Source organism: Montipora foliosa, chromosome 10, assembly GCF_036669935.1.
Source record: "Montipora foliosa isolate CH-2021 chromosome 10, ASM3666993v2, whole genome shotgun sequence".
Classification (NCBI taxonomy): Eukaryota; Metazoa; Cnidaria; class Anthozoa; order Scleractinia; family Acroporidae; genus Montipora; species Montipora foliosa.
In genome coordinates this window covers 36,043,878-36,065,838 of record NC_090878.1, presented here as the reverse complement: position 1 = coordinate 36,065,838, position 21,961 = coordinate 36,043,878, and the positions used below count along the sequence as shown (strand labels likewise).

The following is a 21,961-nucleotide window of genomic DNA, read 5'->3' as shown; positions in this document are numbered from 1 at the left end:
TTGGTTTGAAAACGTATGCCAGTTAGGGTCTCTCTATGTGTGGCCACCAAGATTTCGCCTTCCCTCAAATAGACCGCTTTCATAAGGGGCGACCACCTTATCATGCTTTTGTGTATATTAATTAGACCTACTGCCCTCACTTTGAAACAAATATTCTTTTGAAATTTGGGCGTCGTAGCGAGGCTAGCAAGGCTTATTAGTATTAAAACAAAAGAAAATTTTAGTTCGCCACGATTATGAAAGAGGTCTATGGATGGTTTGCATCAGACGTCACGTCGGTCATGTTGATGTACAGAACAATGCAGTAAAACGTCTTTTGGCAATTTGACTCCATTATGCAAAACTTGTGGGGCCAATTTCTATTGTTCTGTAAACCAACATGGTCGTCTCGTCACATGGAGGCAAACCAAGAATTGCTTGGTAAAAATTCCATGTTGTTTCTCAGACCGTGATTCCGGTAACACTCCATGCAGCCCGTTTTTTGGAATAGTGCAATTACCGTTCCCTTCTTTTGAGTTTAATTTTCCCTTGCCTGCATGATGTATTTTCCATCAGAAGTGGGTAGTGCGTGAAGCCGCCATTTTAAAGCCACAAGAACTGGAGGCCCGACAGATATGAGTACGGGCTCGTAAACTCGCCCCAGAGTCTCTGGTAACTTCAAAAGTTCATGAAAACTTGATGAAGTAACTGAGCTCAATGAAGTAAAAGATAAAAAATGTAGCACTGAAAAGAACTGTTGCTTTTGTGATTTTGGGATCAAAATTTCATTTTTTTGTCTATTTGTCGGTCTCCTAGTTCTTTGTTTTCCAAATGACCGGTTGCATTATAAAACTCATTAATAATTCATCATGGGAAAACAAAAGAAATGTTTTATTAAATCAATATCTGTATTTCTGATACAGCTTTCTCTTCATTAACATAAATGTTTTTTTCAATTTTCACGGTTAAAATGTCTTGATTCACCAAAAATACCTAGTGTACATTAACACTCAAATGCTGACATTTCATAAGCACAATACAATATTCGCGCCCGTATTGTATCGGATATAAAATGTCTCGCCTTCGGCTCGACATTGTATATCCGATACAATACGGTCGCTCATATTGTATTTAGTACTTTGAACGAGTTGAGAGGCCAAAAACCTTCCGGAGGTCATTTTCAAGTGCGAGTTAAAATGTACAAGTGATTAGCGTTTGTCACAGTTAAAAATAGTTTTAAAAATACGATGATCACTACTAAAAAGCAGTAAAATATGTTACATAAGTGATAAAATTAACAAAGGGGGGACATAAAGTAATTAGAAGAATAAACAACAATAAGCTTTAAAAATTTATAAACTGATCTAAATAAATAAGTTTGTCATTTTCTACATCTTCCAACTGAGGAGTCGGAAGTAATTAGGAAATTTAAAAAGAAATTCAAATAACAATCGTCTTCTGCGATTCCTAAGTTCAAGTCATTTACAAGACAACTGGCAATGCCACTGTATCACGCTTGACAAACTATTTTTATTTTTATTTTTATTTTTGTTCTTTAAATGTTATATATTTTTTTTCTTAAAAACAGAGAAACAACTGCGTCATAAAAGGTCTATGTTACGCGGCCAACGAACTTAATTCCAAAGACAAGAAACTGAAGTGTATCCCACAGATTTCCAGAACTGCATGGACAAGAGGTAAACGCTATTTTGACTTTGTGAAAATCCCTCAGTTTAAATCCGGAAAAGGCAACAGCTATACCTCAGTTTGTGTGTCATTGATCGGAAGATTTATTGGCTTGTGCCCTTAGGTCACATTATGGCCAATAATCTGTAAAAGCTAAACGGAAACGCTGTAGTAGGAGTGGAATGAACTATATAGTTTATTTCTACCTGAAGGTTTTCTTTGTAAAAAATCTTCACTGAAAATTAAGATTGTGGAAATCCAAGGAGATACGCCTCTTCGATGTGATAGTTTGACAGGCCCTATATTCACATGGCCTGCAGATCAGGGCGTTTTTTTGGGAGGCGTACGCGCTTGTTCGTAATGGGCCGCCATTTTGAAAGCACACAGCCACTGCCATTTCATACTGTCCTCCTCTCACTGAGTGCAATTTTCTTCACTCGTCTCAGGCCTCTGTTAGTCTCGCTATCCAAGATGGCTGCCGATAATTCTTACCAAAACAACAGTTTTACAGACCCTATATTCACATTGCATCATCGCTGCCATGTTGGTGTTCGAAAACAATAGATCTCTCATGTTCGTCCACCAGCAATTGTACAGCAACAACAAGCATTTCTTTTGCCAAAAAAATACAAAAAAGGTAATTATAGAGTAAGGAACTTAATTGGGCAAAAAAAAAAAAAAAACTCAGAATAGTAAGAACTAAACCAGCTGAATAGTGAAAAGATTTAAGTACTCCATTTATTAAATTTAGGTAGTGGTTATAATACATTGTAAAATTCATTAATAATTCATTAGAATGACAGCCAACAGAAACGCACTATTCAGGTCACATGTGTTGGTTTGTAAATCCCGTTTAAAGTTCAACTGTCTGAAAGCACGGGGAGGGGTTGAATAGATAGCAGGGAAAGGCTGGGGTTGATGAATTTTTATTTAGTTGAATTAGCAGTAAAATTAAAATTCATAAAGACTTCTAACTCGGCTAATTAGTATTCTTAACTTTCATAAAAACGAGTCCTGTAAATTTGTACAAAGTTTATTAATCAATCACTAGTTTGACATTTCAATCACAACTATTAGGTAACAATTTACTTGAATCTTGTGTGCCTTGTCGAGAAAGTTTAATGCATCCTCGCCTTCTGTCTCATTCAAATGACAGTTAATAGCACAAAATAACAAATAAAGCGAATTGGGCGGATAACGCTCTCCATTTTGCTTGGCCACTTCACAAACGAACTGAATTTGCTCAACCAAAAGTTTAGCTTATTTGCCGACATGTGCTCTACTGAAACGGTCACATCTTCAACATCTTCGCCTTTGAGACCGGCCATTCTAACAATTTCTCACATTGCACATTTATTTTGCCGTCGCTGCTGCCACTCCTCGAAGACTTTTCTACCCCATTTAGTGTTGTATTGTGTTGCTTTCGGCTCCGACACTAGACTGGTCTCTTCTTCTTTACTCTTTGGAGAGCGAAACCAACCAGCCATGTTTCTACCACAAAAGCTCTACCAAAATAGATTGCTAAATTCAATGCTACACTCCTATTGACCAACTACACGCCCACGTGATTAACATAACAATCAAAATCTATTGTTTCATTTCACAAGGAAGATAAAATATTCGCGTCCGACCTGCCCATAAAGGTCTCCCGCTCATATTTTATCTATTACGTAAAAAGGGAAAATAGCACATTGCAGGAATTGTTATCTGTGTCTCAAGAGATTGGTAGCAAACCACCTATATCAAAGGTTGTGTGCTAGTGTTCATTACATTGTGCATATCGCACCGGCTTTAAACCAATTATATGATTGCCTTCTGTCGTTGTCGTTTTCGTACCCATCGCCATGCTTTGATTTTTAAGTAAACTTTTCTTCTTATTTTGCAGTATCACAGCAGTACAAGCCACTTGGAATGAAGAATGGTCGCATTCCTAACCGTGCAATTACAGCCTCCTCATCATGGAATGTTTACCATGGACCGAGTCGTGCCAGGATCCACATTCAGCGGCGCGGCCATTACATAGGGGCGTGGTCCGCTGGCTATAACAACCGAAACCAGTGGATAAGAGTTGATTTCAGAAAGGGTGTTCAAGTGTTGGCAGTCGCCACTCAGGGCCGCGCGGACGCCAGCCAATGGGTAACGAGATACTACTTGACATACAGCTTTGACGGGGTACACTTTGTGCCTTACCTGTGTCGAAAGGTAAGACTATTGATACAAAAATACATGAAGCACATATACTGGAACTGCGGACGTGAAAAATAATTATAGTGAACGAAACGATAGTAAGCGAAAGATCATCACAGTTAATATTGCAACTTAAGAAATTGCAGAGGAGGCCAAAAAGTTCCATTCTCGAACTGGACTCGAACCTTAGTCCGTGTGCTTCTTTCTGCTCTACCAATCAATGACCTACCAGACCATCAGAGAGCTTGTTACTTCGAGTTTATTCCACGTGCCGTGAGAGTTGAAGATATGACAGAAAAATACGTGAAAGGCATATAATGGCAATCAGCAAAAGATTATCGCAATAAATGAAACATTAACTGTATCGTTCATCGTTGAGTTAATTCCATTTATAAACGTGACCTTCGTGAACAGCCCCAAATGACCGCCTTGACCAGGGTAAAGCGATGTATCCTCTTGAAAGGATCCTCAAGGATCCTCGAAGTCGAGCAAGGGACATTCACTCCCCTGGTATTCAGCACCACGGGAGGGATGGGAGAAGAGTGTGATAAATACCACGCCAGATTTGCGGAGCTTCTGGCCATAAAGAAGGGCGAGACATACAGTACGACGGTGTCATGGATCCGGGCAAAAGTCTCGTTTGCTCGTTTGCTTGTTTGCTAGGGGTAACAGAAAACTAGCAATGAACATTCATGAGACTGATTTTGAAATTGAAAGAGGACTTGCCGGACTTTCTTAATCGATGTACTGTATATAACTCTGCTTACTAGTATAGTACGAAACCTCTTTCCCCTCGTTCTTTTTTTTTTCTTTTAATAGCTTTTTTATTAATTATTATTATTATTATTATTATTATTTATTTATTTTTATTTTTATTTTTATTTTTTATTATTCTTACGACTTAATTACTGATGATAACAACAACAATCCCATACTTTGACAGCATATACAAATGTGTGTAAAATGAGTTTGGTGGGAAAAAAAAGACCGTAGAATTCACAAACACTTAACATTTAGAAAAACATGCGTTCTTTTGTGTTTTTCTTTCAGATATTCCGTGGTAATAGCGATAGGAACACCGTGGTAAGACACAGTCTCTCTCCCTCCATTCGAGCACGCTTCATCTCCATTCACCCTGTTGGTTGGAGGAGTCACATCTCTCTGAGGGCTGAATTCTACGGACACAAAACTTGTGAGTTGATCATTTGCACATCTTCAACATAAGAAGAAGTTTTCTTTGATGTTTTTCATGGCTCTGCAAACAAATAAGAAAAAGAAAACACTTAAAAAATTGATATCAGTTTTTCATGCGTCTGTCCTGTTATTGATCATGAATTTCGTCATAACATTGTCAACGTAGCTTTGGATCCACAAGACGATAGCCGAGTGGATCCGCAGACTACTTTGACAAAGCATTATCAATAACAGGACAGACTCATGAAAAACTGACATCAAATAATTTTTTACAAGGCAGAGGGGTCAAAATTAAGTCAAAACACGAGCAATATAGCGTCAATATTGCATAAATTTATGTGTTTGTCTGCTTATTGACAATAAAAATTAGCCATTGAGCGCGCGAGAATTTTGCAGTCATTGTAAAATTTGTTTTCGTTTGACGATACGTAACCAAACTGGAGGAGTAAAAAATTCCTTTGGTAATCGATTTTACACTTAAGCAGTTTGTTTCCTTCCATTTATGTAAACCAGTAAAGCTGCCATGACGAATTAATAATAATAATAATAATAATAATAATAGGAGTAATAATAATAATCATCATCATGCACGCAACGTTTTATCAATGTTTTGATAGGCTGTCAGGCTCACAAATTATTAATGAGTTTTAGAAGGCTCTATTTAACAAATCGAAAGTGGTTCAGCGTTGCCTGTACTCTTATTGGCAACGATATTCGTCATCACAGTGGTCAAAATATTGTGGACTCACGAGGCGCAGCTGAGTGAGTCCACAACAAATTTAACCACCTTGATGACGAATATCGTTGTCGATAAGAGTACAGACAACGCTGTACCACTTTCGATTTGTTTTTTACTACAATATTCAAGGCCAAAGAAAGTTTCTATTTCAGAGCGTGACCAAAAGCATGACTCAAGAAAGAGCAAGCGTTGTCTATAACTTTCTCGCATTATGATTGGTGTATTTCCCAAAATGGGCGTTCCTGATTGGCTATTACATTGCGTGACAAAATGGCGCGAGCATGACGCGTACAGCGTTGTCTAGACTCTCATCGACAACGGCAAATTAGTCAATCAGATTGCGAGATTACAAGCAATTGTGGTAAAAATATCCCTCTAATTCGTTTTCAAAATGTTGAATTATACCGTTAACTGTCTACGTGAAAAACTAAGAATCGTTGATTTTGCGTTTTGATTTCGTCTGAAAGCTATCCGTTGATATTCGTCTTGTAAATGCGTGCACTTTTCAGCCATAAGAAGGCTTCCTCTCGGAGTCACTGACAGAAGAATTAGTGACAGCGCTCTAAGCGCATCAAGCAGCCTGAACAGATTCCATGCTCCCAGCCGTGGACGACTTCATCTATGCAATTCTGGAAGTTACCGAGGAGCTTGGTCGGCCCGAAGAAATATCCGGGGACAGTGGCTACAGGTGACAACTTGTTTGCTAACAGTTTTACTCAGGGATGGATACTTCCAATAGAATTTTGTTTGTTTGTTTGTTTGAGGATCCTAAGCCGTTAACCCATTGACTCCTGGGAGTGAAATTTGACAGATTTTACTCTGTCTGACGCCAAGGATTGAATCTACCCAACCGTTTTATGTAACGGCAAAGTTACGGTACCATATGAAACACCAAGAATTGCTTAATTAACAAGGCACACTCATTGGTGTGAAGTAATGAGTCACCATGGCAACAAAGGAGCTATCTAAAATGCCCTATTATTTGTCTTTAAACGTGTATATCTCAAAAGCGAACTCTATGACCCCCATTTTTATTTTTGGAAAGTGATTAACAGCTCCAGATCAAACCCTCTCGAAAGTTTAAAAATCCTCTGAAGCGGATTCATAGCGCCTTTAAAAAAAATGGAAAATTTAAAGGTGGCTCTGTTTAAAAGAAGACTCGAAGTATTGTTTTTTATAATTTAAGTAGCAGTGAGAACAGGAGGCATGACTTCTGGCGACTGTGCTCCGTTATTTTATCCTCAGTTTTCATTTTAACCAATGATTTGGCCGAAAATCTTTTTAGGTTGACCTTGGTAGCGTCGCCATTATCGTAGCCTCAGCAATACAAGGTCGTCAGGATGCAAACCAATGGGTGACGAGTTACACGATCAAGTACAGTAAAGATGGAATAAAATTCTATAATTACCGCTCAGGAAGAAGCGCGGTAAGCATATGTAAACATATATATTGAACATCCTGCAACGTGACATAAAACACTCCTGATCGTCTAAAACGGTCGTCCAAGATTTATCTCATAGAAAACTAGGGGATTGACCGAAATTTGTGAAATCCCCAATAGGGGGAGGGCGGGGGCTCTCACCATTATGAAACTAGACCTCTAATGCCAATTATTTATCGTCCAAGAATTGTGATGTGAGAAAACCCTCTACAGTGAACAACGTAACGAAACTAACTTGACGCAATTAAACGTAACTAAACAGTTTTGGTTGCATTCACTGACTCGCAATATTCCCCTTTGCCTTCAGGTCCTCCGTGGTAATAGAGATAGGAATACGGTCGTTAGGAACACTCTTTCGCCTGCAATTAAGGCTCGTTATGTCCGGTATTACCCTCTATCTTGGCATTCACATATATCTTGCAGAGTGGAGTTGTACGGAAGATATTTGAGTAAGTATTGAGTTAGATATCCAGAGCTTTGCGATAAAAAGCTTTTTCACTGAAGCCATCAAGTTTATTGTGTCGGCCAATCACAAACGACATAAAACGAACTGGGCCAATCATGACACAAAGCTGGCGCCATGTGCTGGAAACTGAGGCGTGCAAAATAAGGCTCAATATTTTACACGGTTATCATAACAAAGAAAAAATAGCAAAATTACTTTTGACACTCCGTTGGAGACCTTTCTTTTTCCACTCTACTACTATTGAAAGTAGGAATCGCCTTTAAGTGTTATTTGTTTTTGTTTTTTAATATAAAAAATGATTATAGATAAATCGTCCCACGGGCTGCGTTCTAACGCTGGTTTACTAATGGATTTCCCTTGTGGGAAGATGTTATCTTCTTTTGGTGACAGGTCTTTTTCTGTCGCTGCACCCACACTGTGGAATGGCCTACCACGTTCGATCAGGAAATGGAACTCAATTAAACAGTTTAAATCTTCACTTAAAACTCACCTTTTTTTAAAATTAGCTTGATTTATAGTATTTAAGTTGTAATGCGCCTTTGATCATTGCATGTTAAAAGGCGCAAAATAAGTTACAATTTATTATTGTTGTTATTATTATTATTGTTATTATTATTATTATTATTATTATTATTATTATTATTATTATTATTATTCTCATTCTTCTTCTTCTTCTTCTTCTTATTATTATTATTATTATTATTATTATTATTATTATTATTATATTTACTATCTATTTAATGCTGTTTTGTGTGTGCCTGAACTTTAGAACTTTTAAAGAGCTACTATGACCAAAAAATTAATTCTTCTTTTTCTTTGGATTTCAAAACTACGTTAACATAACACTATTTTTGAATGCGTTACTTTATCTCGTTAATGTATAATTTAATGCCAACAGATTGCACTCAATTAACTTTGGGAAGCTTTCGCTGTTATTTGGAAGAGAAATTCAAGTGTTTTGCAATCACGATCACTGTAATTGCCTAGTTATTACACATTTTTCTTCAAGCCCGATAGGAACGAAGATTTCCATTTCATATGGTATCTATCACAAAATGGTAACGTTTGCAGTCTAATGGTGTTGTTTTCCCTTAAAGAGCCTCTCCCAGTCCCCCGTCCATTTGGACTTTCCAACAACCGTATTGGCAATCGTTACATCACGGCGTCGAGCTCCATTGATCGTTACCACGCGCCTTGGCTGGGACGTTTGCGCAACAAAAAAAATGGGCGCTTCAATGGCGGTTGGTCGGCTAAAGTCAACAAGCAAGGGCAATGGATACAGGTCGATTTGAGGCGGCCAAGGACAATCGTTAAAGTTGTGACTCAAGGAAGATACGATGCTAACCAGTGGGTTACAAAGTTCTACATCAAGTACAGCTCTGATGCGTTCTATTGGGTGCCGTACAGGAAATATAGCCGTGTGCAGGTAAAGTTTTGTTGATGAGCTAGCGTATAAAAAAACAAAATAATAATAATAATAATAATAATAATAATAATAATAATAATAATAATTAATTGTAAAAACCAATGCTTTGTTTATAGTGGAAGTGCACTTAGCACTCCACTTTTAACAATCTGAAAGAAACAATTCAAACTTAACAGAAACGTGATTTAGAACCCCAACTGGCAGGAGGCAACCAGTTGACTATATACAAAGCGTGGTGGAGTTGAATCAGCAGGGACAACCGCATGCAAACCCAACGCCCTAACAGTGATTGGACCGCGCTGCCTCCTTGGACCTACGCAGTGGTGAGAGCGCTCTTCCCTATCAAAGTGTCCAGTGTTTGATTTCCGTATTAAGGACTCCCTTCTCGAAAGTCCCGAGACTTTTTAGGCCTTTTTCGTGTGCCAAATTTTAAGTCGTCTAACTTCGCAATCATTTTGAATTGTGTTATCTTAAAAGCACTTTAAAGGACCAGCTTTTCAAAACAAGCGGATGGCAGTGTCACAAGTTGCTTTTCGGGACCTTTGGGAAACGGGCCTTTGGGATCATATGCGCGCTTAATTTGTTGCTTCTCTGTTTCTCTTCGGGTACTTGGATTCGTCTTTTGTCGAAGCAGAATCAGATTTCACTTACATGTTACCGTGAGTCTGTTCAGTAACACATCATAAATGACGTCAAAATGTGGGAAGAGCAACAAAGTGGCGTACGAGGCGAAAGCCGAGTGTCACTATACACTTAAAGGCCCACCTTCAACCGACAGGCATAGCGCGAGCCGGGGAACAATTTTCATATGTGAAAATCCAGCCAAAGCTGAAATTCATCCAATCAAATCGCTACGATAAGCAACGCGAATTTGCATAACAAAAACAAACGGTCGAAAAGCCTGTCGGTTGAAGGTGGGCCTTTAATGTATGGTCCCGAGGGAGACATTTTTTTTTCCTTTTTTTTTTTTTTTCCCGAGAGTGCATTGTTACATATTTAGACTTTTCCTTCAACAATCCAAAACATCCGGAGCGGGCAACAACTGCGGAATTGTTTCCCGGTCGGGAAGGGCCAAAAATTGACCAATCACAGTGCGCGTTTTGTCTAATGAAAGTCTACATCTATAACAATGATGTTTATACCACATTTTGACGTCTTCCGTGGTCTATTACTGAACAGACGAATGAATTAAAGGTGTCTTTTTTTGTTATGACGACGTCAGATGTGTGTCTTTCCTCTAATAGCTCATAGGTGAGTACCAATAAAAATGTTAGTGAGCTGATTATAAAATATTTGTTTGTGATCTGGAAGCCCGTTTTAACTTGCTCTATATCCCGTTTTGTCTTTCATCAGATCTTTGTTGGAAACAGTGACAGAAACACGCTTAAATCGAACATCTTTGACCCTCCATTCAAAGCTCGCTATGTGCGAATCTATCCGATCTCGTGGGTGGGACATATCTCTCTGAGAGCCGAATTTTACGGCTACGCTACTCGTAAGTAACATTGTACAAGGTAAATGACAGGCGTTAACCATAGAATTAAGAGCCACAATAAACTTTTGATATCACGTTTTGTGGATTTGAGATCAATAGGGGTTCGTGGTGAATGTGCGACAATGAAATTCGTGGAAAGAACGTTTTGGGCACTCTTGTATTTTTCTCGGTAGAAAGATGGAGAACGACTTGATGTATTTTAGAGAAATGGGAAGGCAGATACAGTAATAACAACGAGATTGGGACCGAGATTTTGATTGACCAAGTTGGTCGAAAAAGCTTCTCTTTGATTGGTTTTTGTCAATACTTAATCTGAGTGTATTCTTTCACGTCACAGCACGCAACAGTGTGGAGCTTGGTATCGAGGACGGTAAGATACCTGACAAAGCTTTCAAGGCTTCAAGTGTTTGGGACAAATACCATCGCTCAGACCGCGCGAGACTCAACTCAGTGGCGACAAAGCGATATCGTGGAGCGTGGTCCGCTAAAAAGAACGACAAACGGCAGTGGGTACAGATAAAACTGAATCGACCAACAACAATCACCGGTGTAGTAACGCAAGGTCGACAGGACGCTGATCAGTGGGTCATGCAATACTCCCTCTCGCTTAGCGCGGATGGACGAAATTTCAAGCCCTACAGAGAAAATGGAAAAGTTAAGGTAATATTTGCTCTCAGTGGAGTATATAAAAGACCCCAAAATGTATGTTTTAATGGCAAAAATGCCCTGCGTGATCACAGATAATCAGATAGGGGGGGGGGGGGGGGGGGGGAAGGAAGTAGGCGATAAACAGAGAATGTAACTGAGGTTACGCACAACTGCAAGTGTTTCACAATGTCACCACTTTAATCTAGATAAGAGCTCCCTTCACTGAGAATCGTGCTGGTTGATTCTGACAAGATATTACTGGTATTTTTTTATATCTGGGCTTATGAACGTAGCATTGGTTCCTTTGAGCAAAGTGTGGACAGAGGCGCTGTTTCTTTTGCAATACCCTGTCTTAGAATCCTAGACGGTTAAGTCATAAGCCTGTAGTCCAGGTGTTAATTTTCTTCTTTCAAGATTTTCCCAGCCAACAGGGATGGGAATACGCAAGTGGCGCACAATCTTCGAAGCCCTGTCGTTGCCAAGTACGTCAGATTCCATCCGATTAAGTGGCATGTTCATATCTCCATGAGGATTGGAATATACGGAAAGAGAAGTGGTAAGTAGCTACGTTTCACATATGGCGGTAAGCGTGTTACGTGACTAGTAACCATATGGGTTTCAAAGCTGATAGGCCAGTCTCCCTTTCTCGCAACTGGACTGGAACTAACTTGGAATGGAGGCCCATGATACTGGGTCTCAAATTCAAATTATTTTCCGTATTTTGCTCAAAGACGTACCTGTTATTTTATATAATTGTGCTTTTGCGACCGTGGCTCAATGGTAGGGCTGGTGAACAAGCAAGTGGCGCCGAGGAGCCGCGAAGATCTCTTCTCGGCTTTGAAAACAATCAGGTTTTGTTTTATATGTACTCCGGTTTCACTAACATTTAAGTTATTTTTTCACTGAAACGCGAAAAATGATTTACGTTATTATTTTAAATTTGAGGCAGAACGGTTGGAAGCTGAAGTCTAGCTATCGTATAACAGGAGCATCACAGAGAACTAAACAACTTTCAACTTTATCAGTGACGCCCAAAAATGTAATTTCTTAAGAAAAACATATTTTCTTCTAGTTATCAGTCTTCAACTGGCGAATCGTGCCTTGTGTAACCTTGGGATGGGCAGTCCTCCTGTCTAAGGGGGAAGGGGGGGGAGCGTAAATAATCTCGGTCTGCTTGCGCTGCAGTAATTGTCCCTAAGTGGCACTCTCCCTCCCTTCCCAGGTACCTGGCCGTAAAATCACCTACCTGGTCATTCAACCAGCGACCTACCTATCTACCTACCAACCTACCTACCTACTAATTTTCGTGCAAACTTTATCTAGGTGTGAAGAGGGGGGCACCTAAGCCTCTTGGGCTACAAAACGGCAAAATACCTAACAACGCCATCACTGCCTCGTCTTACTATAACCGTTACTATATGCCATGGCGCAGCAGATTCAAACAACCGAAACAAGGCCCATACGCGGGGGCCTGGGCTGCAAAGGTTAACAACGGACAACAATGGCTGCAAGTTCGATTCAAACAGCCGAAAAAGGTAGTTGCTGTGGCAACACAAGGAAGACAGGATTTCAACCAATGGGTGACACTATTTTATCTTTCGTCCAGTGTGGATGGTGTGTACTTCGCCAAATACGTGAAGAATGGAGCAACGAAGGTATGCCAAGGTTTAGTTTCAGGAATATTGGTCGTGATAAATTAGGATCAACTTTTTTATCTGCAACAAGGCTCGAGCGATTTCATCTTTCCAGTAAAACACTCAGACTCAAACCCCTGATGACGTAATCCCATCAGTGGTTGAGTTTGTGCCAATTCTCGACCCTGTTCCGATAGTTTTCCTCTGTGGCGTGGTCCGGTTTTCTTTTGCCAGAAGAACCAACGTGTGGGTAATACCAGGTACCCTTAATTAGCCACTATCAAAAATACCATAATACTCTTTGTTTTCCCTCTAAACGTTTGCATTATAATTGCTATGTTTCCTCTTGTGACTATTGTAAGTCCCAAGAGAAACTAGACACAATGCTTATGCAAAAGTTTGGAGTGCAAACAAAGAGTATTGTGGTATTTTGATAGTGGCAGATAGGCCTAACCGTAAGCATTAATTGAAAGTCGATACTGAAGCTCGACATTTCTCATCTCCCTTTCATTAATGCGTGTAAGATTAATAGACAAAATGGAAAAGTACTATCGTCGTCGTCATCATCATTATTATCAATACGGACCTTAACCAACGACGACGACGACGGCTACGAGAACGCCACAATACAATATGTTTAATTAGCAAAAAGAGTAGTCCAGCACGCCCTGCACGTGCGTTTTACATATTGATGCATTTGTTTGCCGTTCTCGTCTTGACAACGACGTGAAATGATCAAATTTGAAGCCATGTGGAGGTCGCGAGCACCTGACGATGATTTTTCATTTTTTTCACTAAATATCCACACCGTTCTCACCAATTTTATTCTCGAAATGAGGACTCACAATTTCCATGCGACTTGGAGTAATTGCAAAAATTATTACAGTAACGAGAAAAAATATTTTTAGACAATAGGGACCTTAAGCACGCGCGTTTTTGAGACGCGGACGGCAACCGGAAGTGACTTGTTTCCCCTTTCAATTTGTCTTCACTCAACCACATTTATAGTGCTAAGTATCTTTTCTCCATTAGAGAGGATTAGTATAAAAATCTAGGAGACACCATTGTCCTGGCACGCGAAATGTTCTCTTCCGGTTGCCGTCCGAGTCTCAAAAACGCGCGTGCTTAAGCTCCCTTATGTTCCGGGAGCCGCCGTCGTCCTTGCTTTATTTAGCTCCCTATTAGAGACTTAAAGATCTACGACGGCAAAATCGACGAAAACGTCACCTCAAAATATAACTTTGCACTATCGTAAGAATTTCGTGATTATTCCATCTTGTTCACATCGTACAATGTGGGAGAAGTATCCTAAAATGAATAAACGGATCACATTTGTATGCTCACGTTGGGGGACGGCTATTCTTAGAGTTATTTTTATAGAGTTATGTCGTAGAGTTAGAGTTAAGTTTCCAAAATCCTCAGCCAACATTCATAAAAGCTAACCTTAGGCCTAAGGTTAGCTTTTATGCATGTTTAGGATACTTTTTGTATTCCTGAATTCAGGATTTAGGCCTTCCAAAATCTTGAATTCAGGATTTTGGAAACTTAACTCTAACTCTAATGTCATAACTCTATGAAAATAACTCTATTGCTAGTGAACCTCCTCACGTTGTGTTGAAAACCTCGAATTTGGTGATTTCAGTTCGTTGTCATGCAGAGTACCGCAAGAATGTGTGCTAAAATGCGTGCAGCACGTGCAGCACGATTATTTATCCCCTTTTGATTTAACCAATGATATTTTTGTTTTGGGGCGTTGTCGTTGCCGTACTCGTCGTCGCTTCTTGAATTCCCTATTGGCATCATTGTAATACTATATACATACTTAATTGACCACTCCCCATAGGGGCTTTTCATTGCCAATGAAAACACAATCACGACAGGACAGAACATTCAACAACAATTGTTAAGAGTACTAACCGGCAGGAGCAAAATCAGTTGGCTATAGAGGTTTTGCACGGCAGCCATTTTGCATGGCAGGAACAATGAAAATGTTTTGCATTAGAAAGAACATTTGTTCCCTTAGGAAAAATAATGTATTGTTCCTGCCATGCAAAATGGATGCCGTGCAGAACCTCTACTTACAAGTGCAAGTCGAGAAGATGAACGAGGGGCTACCAAGGAACAAATTCAACAAGTGGTCAGAACGCGTCTTGAACCCCAGATCCCATGATCTCAATGCAAGCGCCCTATTCACTGGGCCGCACTGCCTCCCTGTTATCTAGCTATTGCAGTGACAGAGTACCAGACCACTTAGGTTTGGCAAAGATAACACAGCTCCTTTCAAATAGAGATCATTGTTTATTATCTATTGTTTATTGCATAATTTCATAATATGTTCAATCCGCCCGCACTGCTCGCCCCTAGCAAAAAGCTAGTCGAGGTGACCAGTGGTTACATGTGTATAAAAGAGAGAACAATTAGAGAAAGCTACGGTATTCATGTACAAACTATACATTGTAGAAGGAACAGGTATACAAATAGCTAGTGTACAAAGTATACAGTCAAGTAAAATAAGTAAGGCCGTTTTAAACATCGCATTTTACATGTGCCGAATCTAATGCAAATGATAAAATCTATTGTTTTCGCTCATTTGCATTAGATTCGGCACATTTAAAATGTGACGTTTAAAGCGGGCCTAAATATAATCTAAAGTCAAATCAATACAAAGTGAAAATATCAAAACCCAAAGTATTAAGACATTTTTGTTATTGAGACAGATAAATCGATATGGTCATTTTCTTCTGAAAGAGATCATAAGAGATCATAATGACAGCTTTTCTTCTTTTTTTTTTTCCTTTTCTTGCATGGATGTTTAGGTGTTCAGGGGCAATAAGGATCGTAATACAGTGGTACTGCATACATTGAGACCAAGTATAAGAGCACGTGTTATACGCCTCCACCCGTTGCGATGGGTAGGACACATTTCTCTACGAGTGGAATACTATGGACGAAATACTGGTAGGCACTGTTAATGAGACACTTCGCTACAATGTAACTGTCAGGAATGTTTCTCGAGTGGTAAAAACAATATATTTTACGAACGAGCAATAAGTTTGAGATAAACAATAATGAAGGAAAATGAAATTTCATATATTGAATAGTAAATTAATTGTGCTATTTTGTTCTCACCAGCTCCATCTAAGTTGGCTCTTGGAGTCGAGGACCGTCGTATCCCGGATGGAAGCTTCAGCGCTTCTTCCAGCTGGAATCGAGAGTTTGCTCCAAAGCGAGCACGTCTTAACGTTGTCAAACAGGGAAGGCTGTACGGTGCGTGGGCAGCACGAGTCAATAACCGTGCCCAGTGGCTTATGATTGACATCACCAAGGTAGCACGTGTTGTCGGGTTCGCCATTCAGGGACGTCAAGATTACAATCAGTGGGTGATGTCGGTTAGGATCTCCTACAGCAGGGATGGATTTAGCTTCCAGTATTACACTGAAAGAAGGAGAAGACCCAAGGTTAGTTGACAGCTTGATCAATCGAGGATTTTGTCGAGATCACTCTAGCTGTTTCACTTCCATTTAAGAGCGCAATGTGGTAAACATGCCTACCATTGTGTGGTTTACATCTTGCACAGCCGCTGTTTCGTCTCGTAACAAGGCAGGCAATAGGGACGTTAAGCAAGGCCGACAACGAGGGCTACGAGAACGTTGTCTAAAAATATTAGTTACGTTACTGTGATAATTTTGCGAAGACTCCAAGTCTCTCGGCTTGGGAAGTCAGAGTACACATTCGAAGAATAAAATTGGTGAGAACAGTGTGGATATTTATAGAGAAATTTGAAAATTCATCGTCAAGTGCTCTCGTTCTCCACATGACCTCAAATTTGGTCATTTCACGTCGTTGTCAAGATGAGTACTATTGTTTTCTGCCTCCTCGTCAAAGCGAGTCTTAAGGCTGCGTTCGACTGACCGTTTTCCGGAATAAGAATACGTGGAGTGATGATTCAAAACGGTATGTCTGGCGTTTTGAAGCAACAAGGATTCTAAAGATACGTTTAAAATAGCATTTTACCAGGTGTTTGACAATTTTAATGTGAATCTCCATAAAAACGAAGTATTCCTATTCCGGAATACGGTCAATCGAACGCACTCTAAGTGCGAAGGTTTTGTGATGGGAATTACTTCTACTTTACATATGAATGAAAACTCATTGTCATAAGACTTCGCACTTTGACTCGCTTTGAAGAGGAGGCATACATGAACGCGGAAATGGCCTATTTAAATAGCCCTTTTCCCGGTTAGTTTTTCTCATTTGCATTACAATATAATCTAGCATGTATGTGAGGCAATTTCGGGCTATTTTGTAGTTTTGACCCGAAATTGCCTCGCATCCACGTTAGATTACATCGTAATGCAAATAAGAAAAACTAACCGTGAAAAGGGCTATTGGTGAACAATGAATGTTGTAATACGCGAAGCCACAATGGGCACATGGACATTTTCCTGCTACCCGCTGACGAGCTGAAGAGATGAAAGAGGGATTGTCGAGATCGTGGCAGCTTAGCGGGGGATTCCGACGAAGGGATTCAAAACCCAACTTATTATAAATCGAGTGACATCTACCAAAGAAAATTCTGTAATACGTAGTGGTAAAGAGGGCCTGGCCGCCTACCACGTGGAAACGGGCGCCAATTTGAAAGTTGCCTAAACTCGTAGAGTGCATGCATATCAATTCACGGAAGTCACTGTTCTAAAACAAAGAAACGGCGGTTATGTTGGTGTTCCAGAATGGTCTGTAAAAAAACATGGCCTCTTAGGATAACGTAATTGAATAGGCTCTATAGGCCTATCCTTAATGTTCTCGTGTAAGAGAAATACCATCAGACATTTATGCGGGGCACCCGCGGGTTTAACGTTAGTCTTCATCTTGCTTTATATTTTGGTGCAGCTTTTCCCTGCTAATAAAGACAGAAACACGGTTGTGAAGAAATATTTCAAACGTCCTTTCTTGGCACGATTCGTGAAACTTCATCCATACAGCTGGCACGGACACATTTCAATGAGAGTTGAACTTTATGGGTCTCTTATCGGTAAGTTTCACTTTGTCTGTTTGATGCATCAAATCTTTACATCTTTTGAGCATAGGAAAATCATCTTTCAATTGCTGATTCTCCTCTGGATAGCAAAATTAAACCGACTGAATCTATTTTTTCAGAGTTTATATTTTCCTTACATATTTGTCATCTCGGGAATTTGTTCAAGGCTAACTGTAGTTGCCGTTGTAAACTTTTGCGACAATTTTAAGTTGCCGCGATTTTCTCAGAACAATTTCGGATCTTGCCAGGTTCGTATCGTAAAAAAACTGGACCGGTTACGTGCACGCTGTTAGTCAATCAGATTCGAGGATTTAAGAATCCAGCCTAAGATGCTTCAGAAAAATAATAATGGAAAGCTAATCTGGTCTGAGTTGATCTTGGAAATACTTTAATTCGCTCTTCACCAGGCCGACGACGACCCGTCAAGCCAAGTGGTATTCCAAAAGGAATGACCGGAAAACGCTACATCACAGCCTCGAGCTGGTGGAATAGATACCTTGCACCATGGCGAGGCAGGGTGTACCAGCGAAAGACAGGTCGATATCTAGGAGGATGGGCTGCAAAAAAGAACGATCGCCGACAGTATCTTCAGTTTGACCTAAGACAGCCATGCAGAGTGGTTAAAGTGGTTACCCAGGGTAGATATGACGCTAAACAATGGGTGACGAGCTTCCTCATCTCTTACAGCCAAGATAAATACCGGTGGATACAATATAAGCAATATGGAAAGGTCAAGGTAAAACGAATAGTGCAATCTGGTTTGTTTGAATAGAAAAGAATAGAATAGAATTTTATTTTCTCAGTTCATCGTTAATGTACAATTTAAAGTAGGAAACAAACAAACAAACAAATAGATAAAACAACCAAAATTACAATGTGAATTAATTCAATGTTTGTTTTTTAAATGTTTTAAATCTTTGTTAAGTGTTTGGTTAGAGTATATTCTTGTTTTGAAAACCATCCGGCAAAATCTGATTACCCAGCCCGTCTTTTACTTGCCTGCTGCCTTAAACGCACTGCTGTACTGTGGAAATCTCAAATTTAATCTACTCTCTACTAAAAGGTACCCCTGGGGAAATCGCTGGGGTTAGGTTTGATTTTAAATTGCGCTAATACAGCAACAAATTACCAAGGAGGAGGCAAACTTTCAATGGTTGGTTTGGCCGTTGGCCCGGTCTAAATGTAATCCAACTATATTATATGAGCAATAGGATCTTAGTTTCCTGTTACATTATTTCTCTTTTTCTCTCTTTTTGTTTCAAGATTTTCCCAGGCAATAAAGACCAAAACACGATTAAAGAGAATATTTTTGAGCCGGCCTTCAGGGCACGGTACGTTCGTATTCACCCATGGACATGGTATGGACACATCTCTATGAGAGCTGAGTTCTTCATCAGCTACATATGTAAGTAAAATTAATCGCAGAGTAGAACAAGACAGCTCGCATGAGCCATACCTAATTGCGAAATAGGCATAAGTAATTCCTTTTCAACAATCACACCAACGTTTTAGCTTGTGCCACCTGAAAACGGGAGCTCAGAGTCTGTTCGGCTGGATTTTTCTCATATTTTCACCATTGAAGTTTCCACGACACAGATTTCCATTTAGGAATCTAAATTTTCGGACTTTAAGATCTAAATCCAGTTTTCCCCGTAGGAAGCACCGTTAATGTAAGATTGTTACCCCTTAAGTTTCGAGCAATTGTTTTCCCATTACAATACATGCATCCACTCAAACATACATAGCACCTTGAAAGCACATGTATTAACTATTTTCCCAGTTGTACTGGTCTACTAATCACTTACCCACGGTTTTTGTCCGTTTCAGCACCTAATTCAGTACCAATCGGTATCGAGGATGGCAAGATCCCCAATGGTTATATTACATCTTCCTCGACGTACAATCGTTATACTGCTCCATGGCTTGGCCGATTGAACAACAAGGCCCGAGGCCTCTACAAGGGAGCTTGGTCCGCTAAGAGGAATAACAAAAAGCAATGGCTACAATTCAACTTGGGGGCACCTACTCTTGTCACAGTGATTAGGACACAGGGAAGGCAGGATGCCGACCAATGGGTTAGAAGTTTCAAATTTTACTACAGTAACAATGGTGTGAGATTTACGCCTTACAAGAAGGGAGGACGCGTAAAGGTGGGTACATAATAATAAATCTTACGACATATTACAAAATGAAGTAAAACTGTACTAAACTACAAAATACTAAATTAAGGGCCCGTTCGATTGACCGATTTCCGGAATAGGAATACATAGAATAGAAGTTAAAAATCCTTCGCTTTTACGGAGGTTCATATTAAAATGTTCAAACTCCTGCCACAATGCTATTTTAAACATATATTTATTATCCTTGTTGCTTCAAAACGCCAAGCAACTGTTTTAAATCATCACTCCACGTATTCTTATTCCGGAATAGCGTCAATCGAACGTGCCCTAAGATTCATTTCAAAATCGAAGAGGTATCTATTAAGAGAGCATTTCTTAAACCTCTCAATTTTGACACTAGGGATGTGGGATGTGGAAAGGGTGGGATCTACCGTGTAGAGCTCTGCGTTTACCTGAGGGGAGAGGATCCAGCTGGGGGTGTGACGGATTATCCACAATACTACTTCACAACCTTAAATCACTATCTTTTACAACCTGTTTGATAGCTAAATGTTACATACTGAATATACCCAAATCTCAGTGCTCTTTTCAGTAGCCTATTAACTTGACTCAAATACTTACTATAAGCAGCAACACCCCAAAACTCGGATGCAGTAAGTAAAGAGTGACATAATAAGAGAGTAAAAAAAGATAATGAAGGTCGAATATACTATAACCATTGTTTTTGCACACTCTGAGGATATGCATACGCTTAAGAGCTCTTTTCATCACGTCAAAAAAAGGTTATCCCAGTTGGCATGATTATCATAAAATCTCACTCCAGGAAGCTTCAGATACAAGATACATTTATATCGAGAATTTCATCAGGAAGGGGCAAGGTTGTTCTTCCTTTTATGGCAAGTTACTTGGTTTTACTCAAATTAAGTTTCATTAAATTCCTCACTGCCCAGACTTTAATATTTTCTGCCTCCCTACAGACATAGTCATTCACATTAGACCCAACGGGTATGCTACACGTTATGTCATCTGCACATTTAGTCATCAAGATATTTCGGGAAGTGGGACTCATATCATTAACCACGATTAGCAACGGGGAATGGACAACGAGAAAGAAAATCAGAGCCCTATGTAGGCAGGAATGGAACGTACGATCTCCGCAACACCGGTCGGATGCTGTACCCATTCAACCCAGTGCAAAAACTAGGTCCTGAGGAGCTAAGTCGCTTATCTGGCGTCCTGTATGATAAACACTCTGTATAGGAAGAACACCGGCTCCTCTTTCTTAACCGTTGTTAAGTCCTTTTAGACGTGGCTTTAATCTGAGTGGGTGACCATCTAGGAATACCCTCTGCTGTACGCGTTGTGAAGTCAGGCTGGCGTAGAGGTCATCATCCGCGACTCCCACTTCTACAATGGTATATTGCATGAGTATCAGTAAATCTCAACCTGACTCAGGGTTTTTCTCCGGTTTCTCAGGTTTTCCTCCCTCATCAAAATCGACTCACGGCTTATTACACCCGGCTGCAAAAACCTTTCCGAAATACCTCTTCCCTTGTTGGGAGCTTCCTAGTAAACTAATTAAGGATCGATAAACGACCTTGTTCACTAAGGAATTCTTGTTTCGGCACTAACCACTATTTCTTGAAATTCAGATATTCCGCGGCAACAGTGATAGAAACACCATCGTTTCCCATAAATTGCGTCCAGCAGTCCGGGCTCGCTACTTTAGAATTCTCGTGGTGTCCTGGTACGGACATATCTCCATGCGAGTTGGTTTCTATGGACGCCGACCCGGTGAGTCATTAATTTGAACTTTCTTTGAACTTTTCATAAATGCGAATCTTGCAGATTCCTTTTGGCATCAATAGGAGTTTTTTAGATATCGTAATGTCAACCTCATCGTAAGCA

At 39.9% G+C, this 21,961-nt stretch overlaps 1 protein-coding gene across 1 annotated transcript in view; it reads left to right on the top strand.

Annotated features, from left to right (window-relative positions):
• The window catches only part of LOC137972867 (uncharacterized), a 237,670-nt gene that overhangs the window by 198,655 nt on the left and 17,054 nt on the right, over window positions 1–21,961 (top strand). Inside the window, exons 144-161 of the mRNA XM_068819561.1 lie at window positions 1,568–1,676; window positions 3,551–3,867; window positions 4,903–5,044; window positions 6,295–6,473; window positions 7,071–7,211; window positions 7,534–7,675; window positions 8,790–9,118; window positions 10,472–10,613; window positions 10,951–11,273; window positions 11,676–11,817; window positions 12,585–12,916; window positions 15,712–15,853; window positions 16,028–16,353; window positions 17,786–17,927; window positions 18,341–18,669; window positions 19,197–19,338; window positions 19,761–20,083; window positions 21,706–21,847. Of these exons, the coding sequence (XP_068675662.1) occupies window positions 1,568–1,676; window positions 3,551–3,867; window positions 4,903–5,044; window positions 6,295–6,473; window positions 7,071–7,211; window positions 7,534–7,675; window positions 8,790–9,118; window positions 10,472–10,613; window positions 10,951–11,273; window positions 11,676–11,817; window positions 12,585–12,916; window positions 15,712–15,853; window positions 16,028–16,353; window positions 17,786–17,927; window positions 18,341–18,669; window positions 19,197–19,338; window positions 19,761–20,083; window positions 21,706–21,847 (3,844 nt within the window). The remainder of the gene's footprint in view (window positions 1–1,567; window positions 1,677–3,550; window positions 3,868–4,902; window positions 5,045–6,294; window positions 6,474–7,070; window positions 7,212–7,533; window positions 7,676–8,789; window positions 9,119–10,471; window positions 10,614–10,950; window positions 11,274–11,675; window positions 11,818–12,584; window positions 12,917–15,711; window positions 15,854–16,027; window positions 16,354–17,785; window positions 17,928–18,340; window positions 18,670–19,196; window positions 19,339–19,760; window positions 20,084–21,705; window positions 21,848–21,961) is intronic.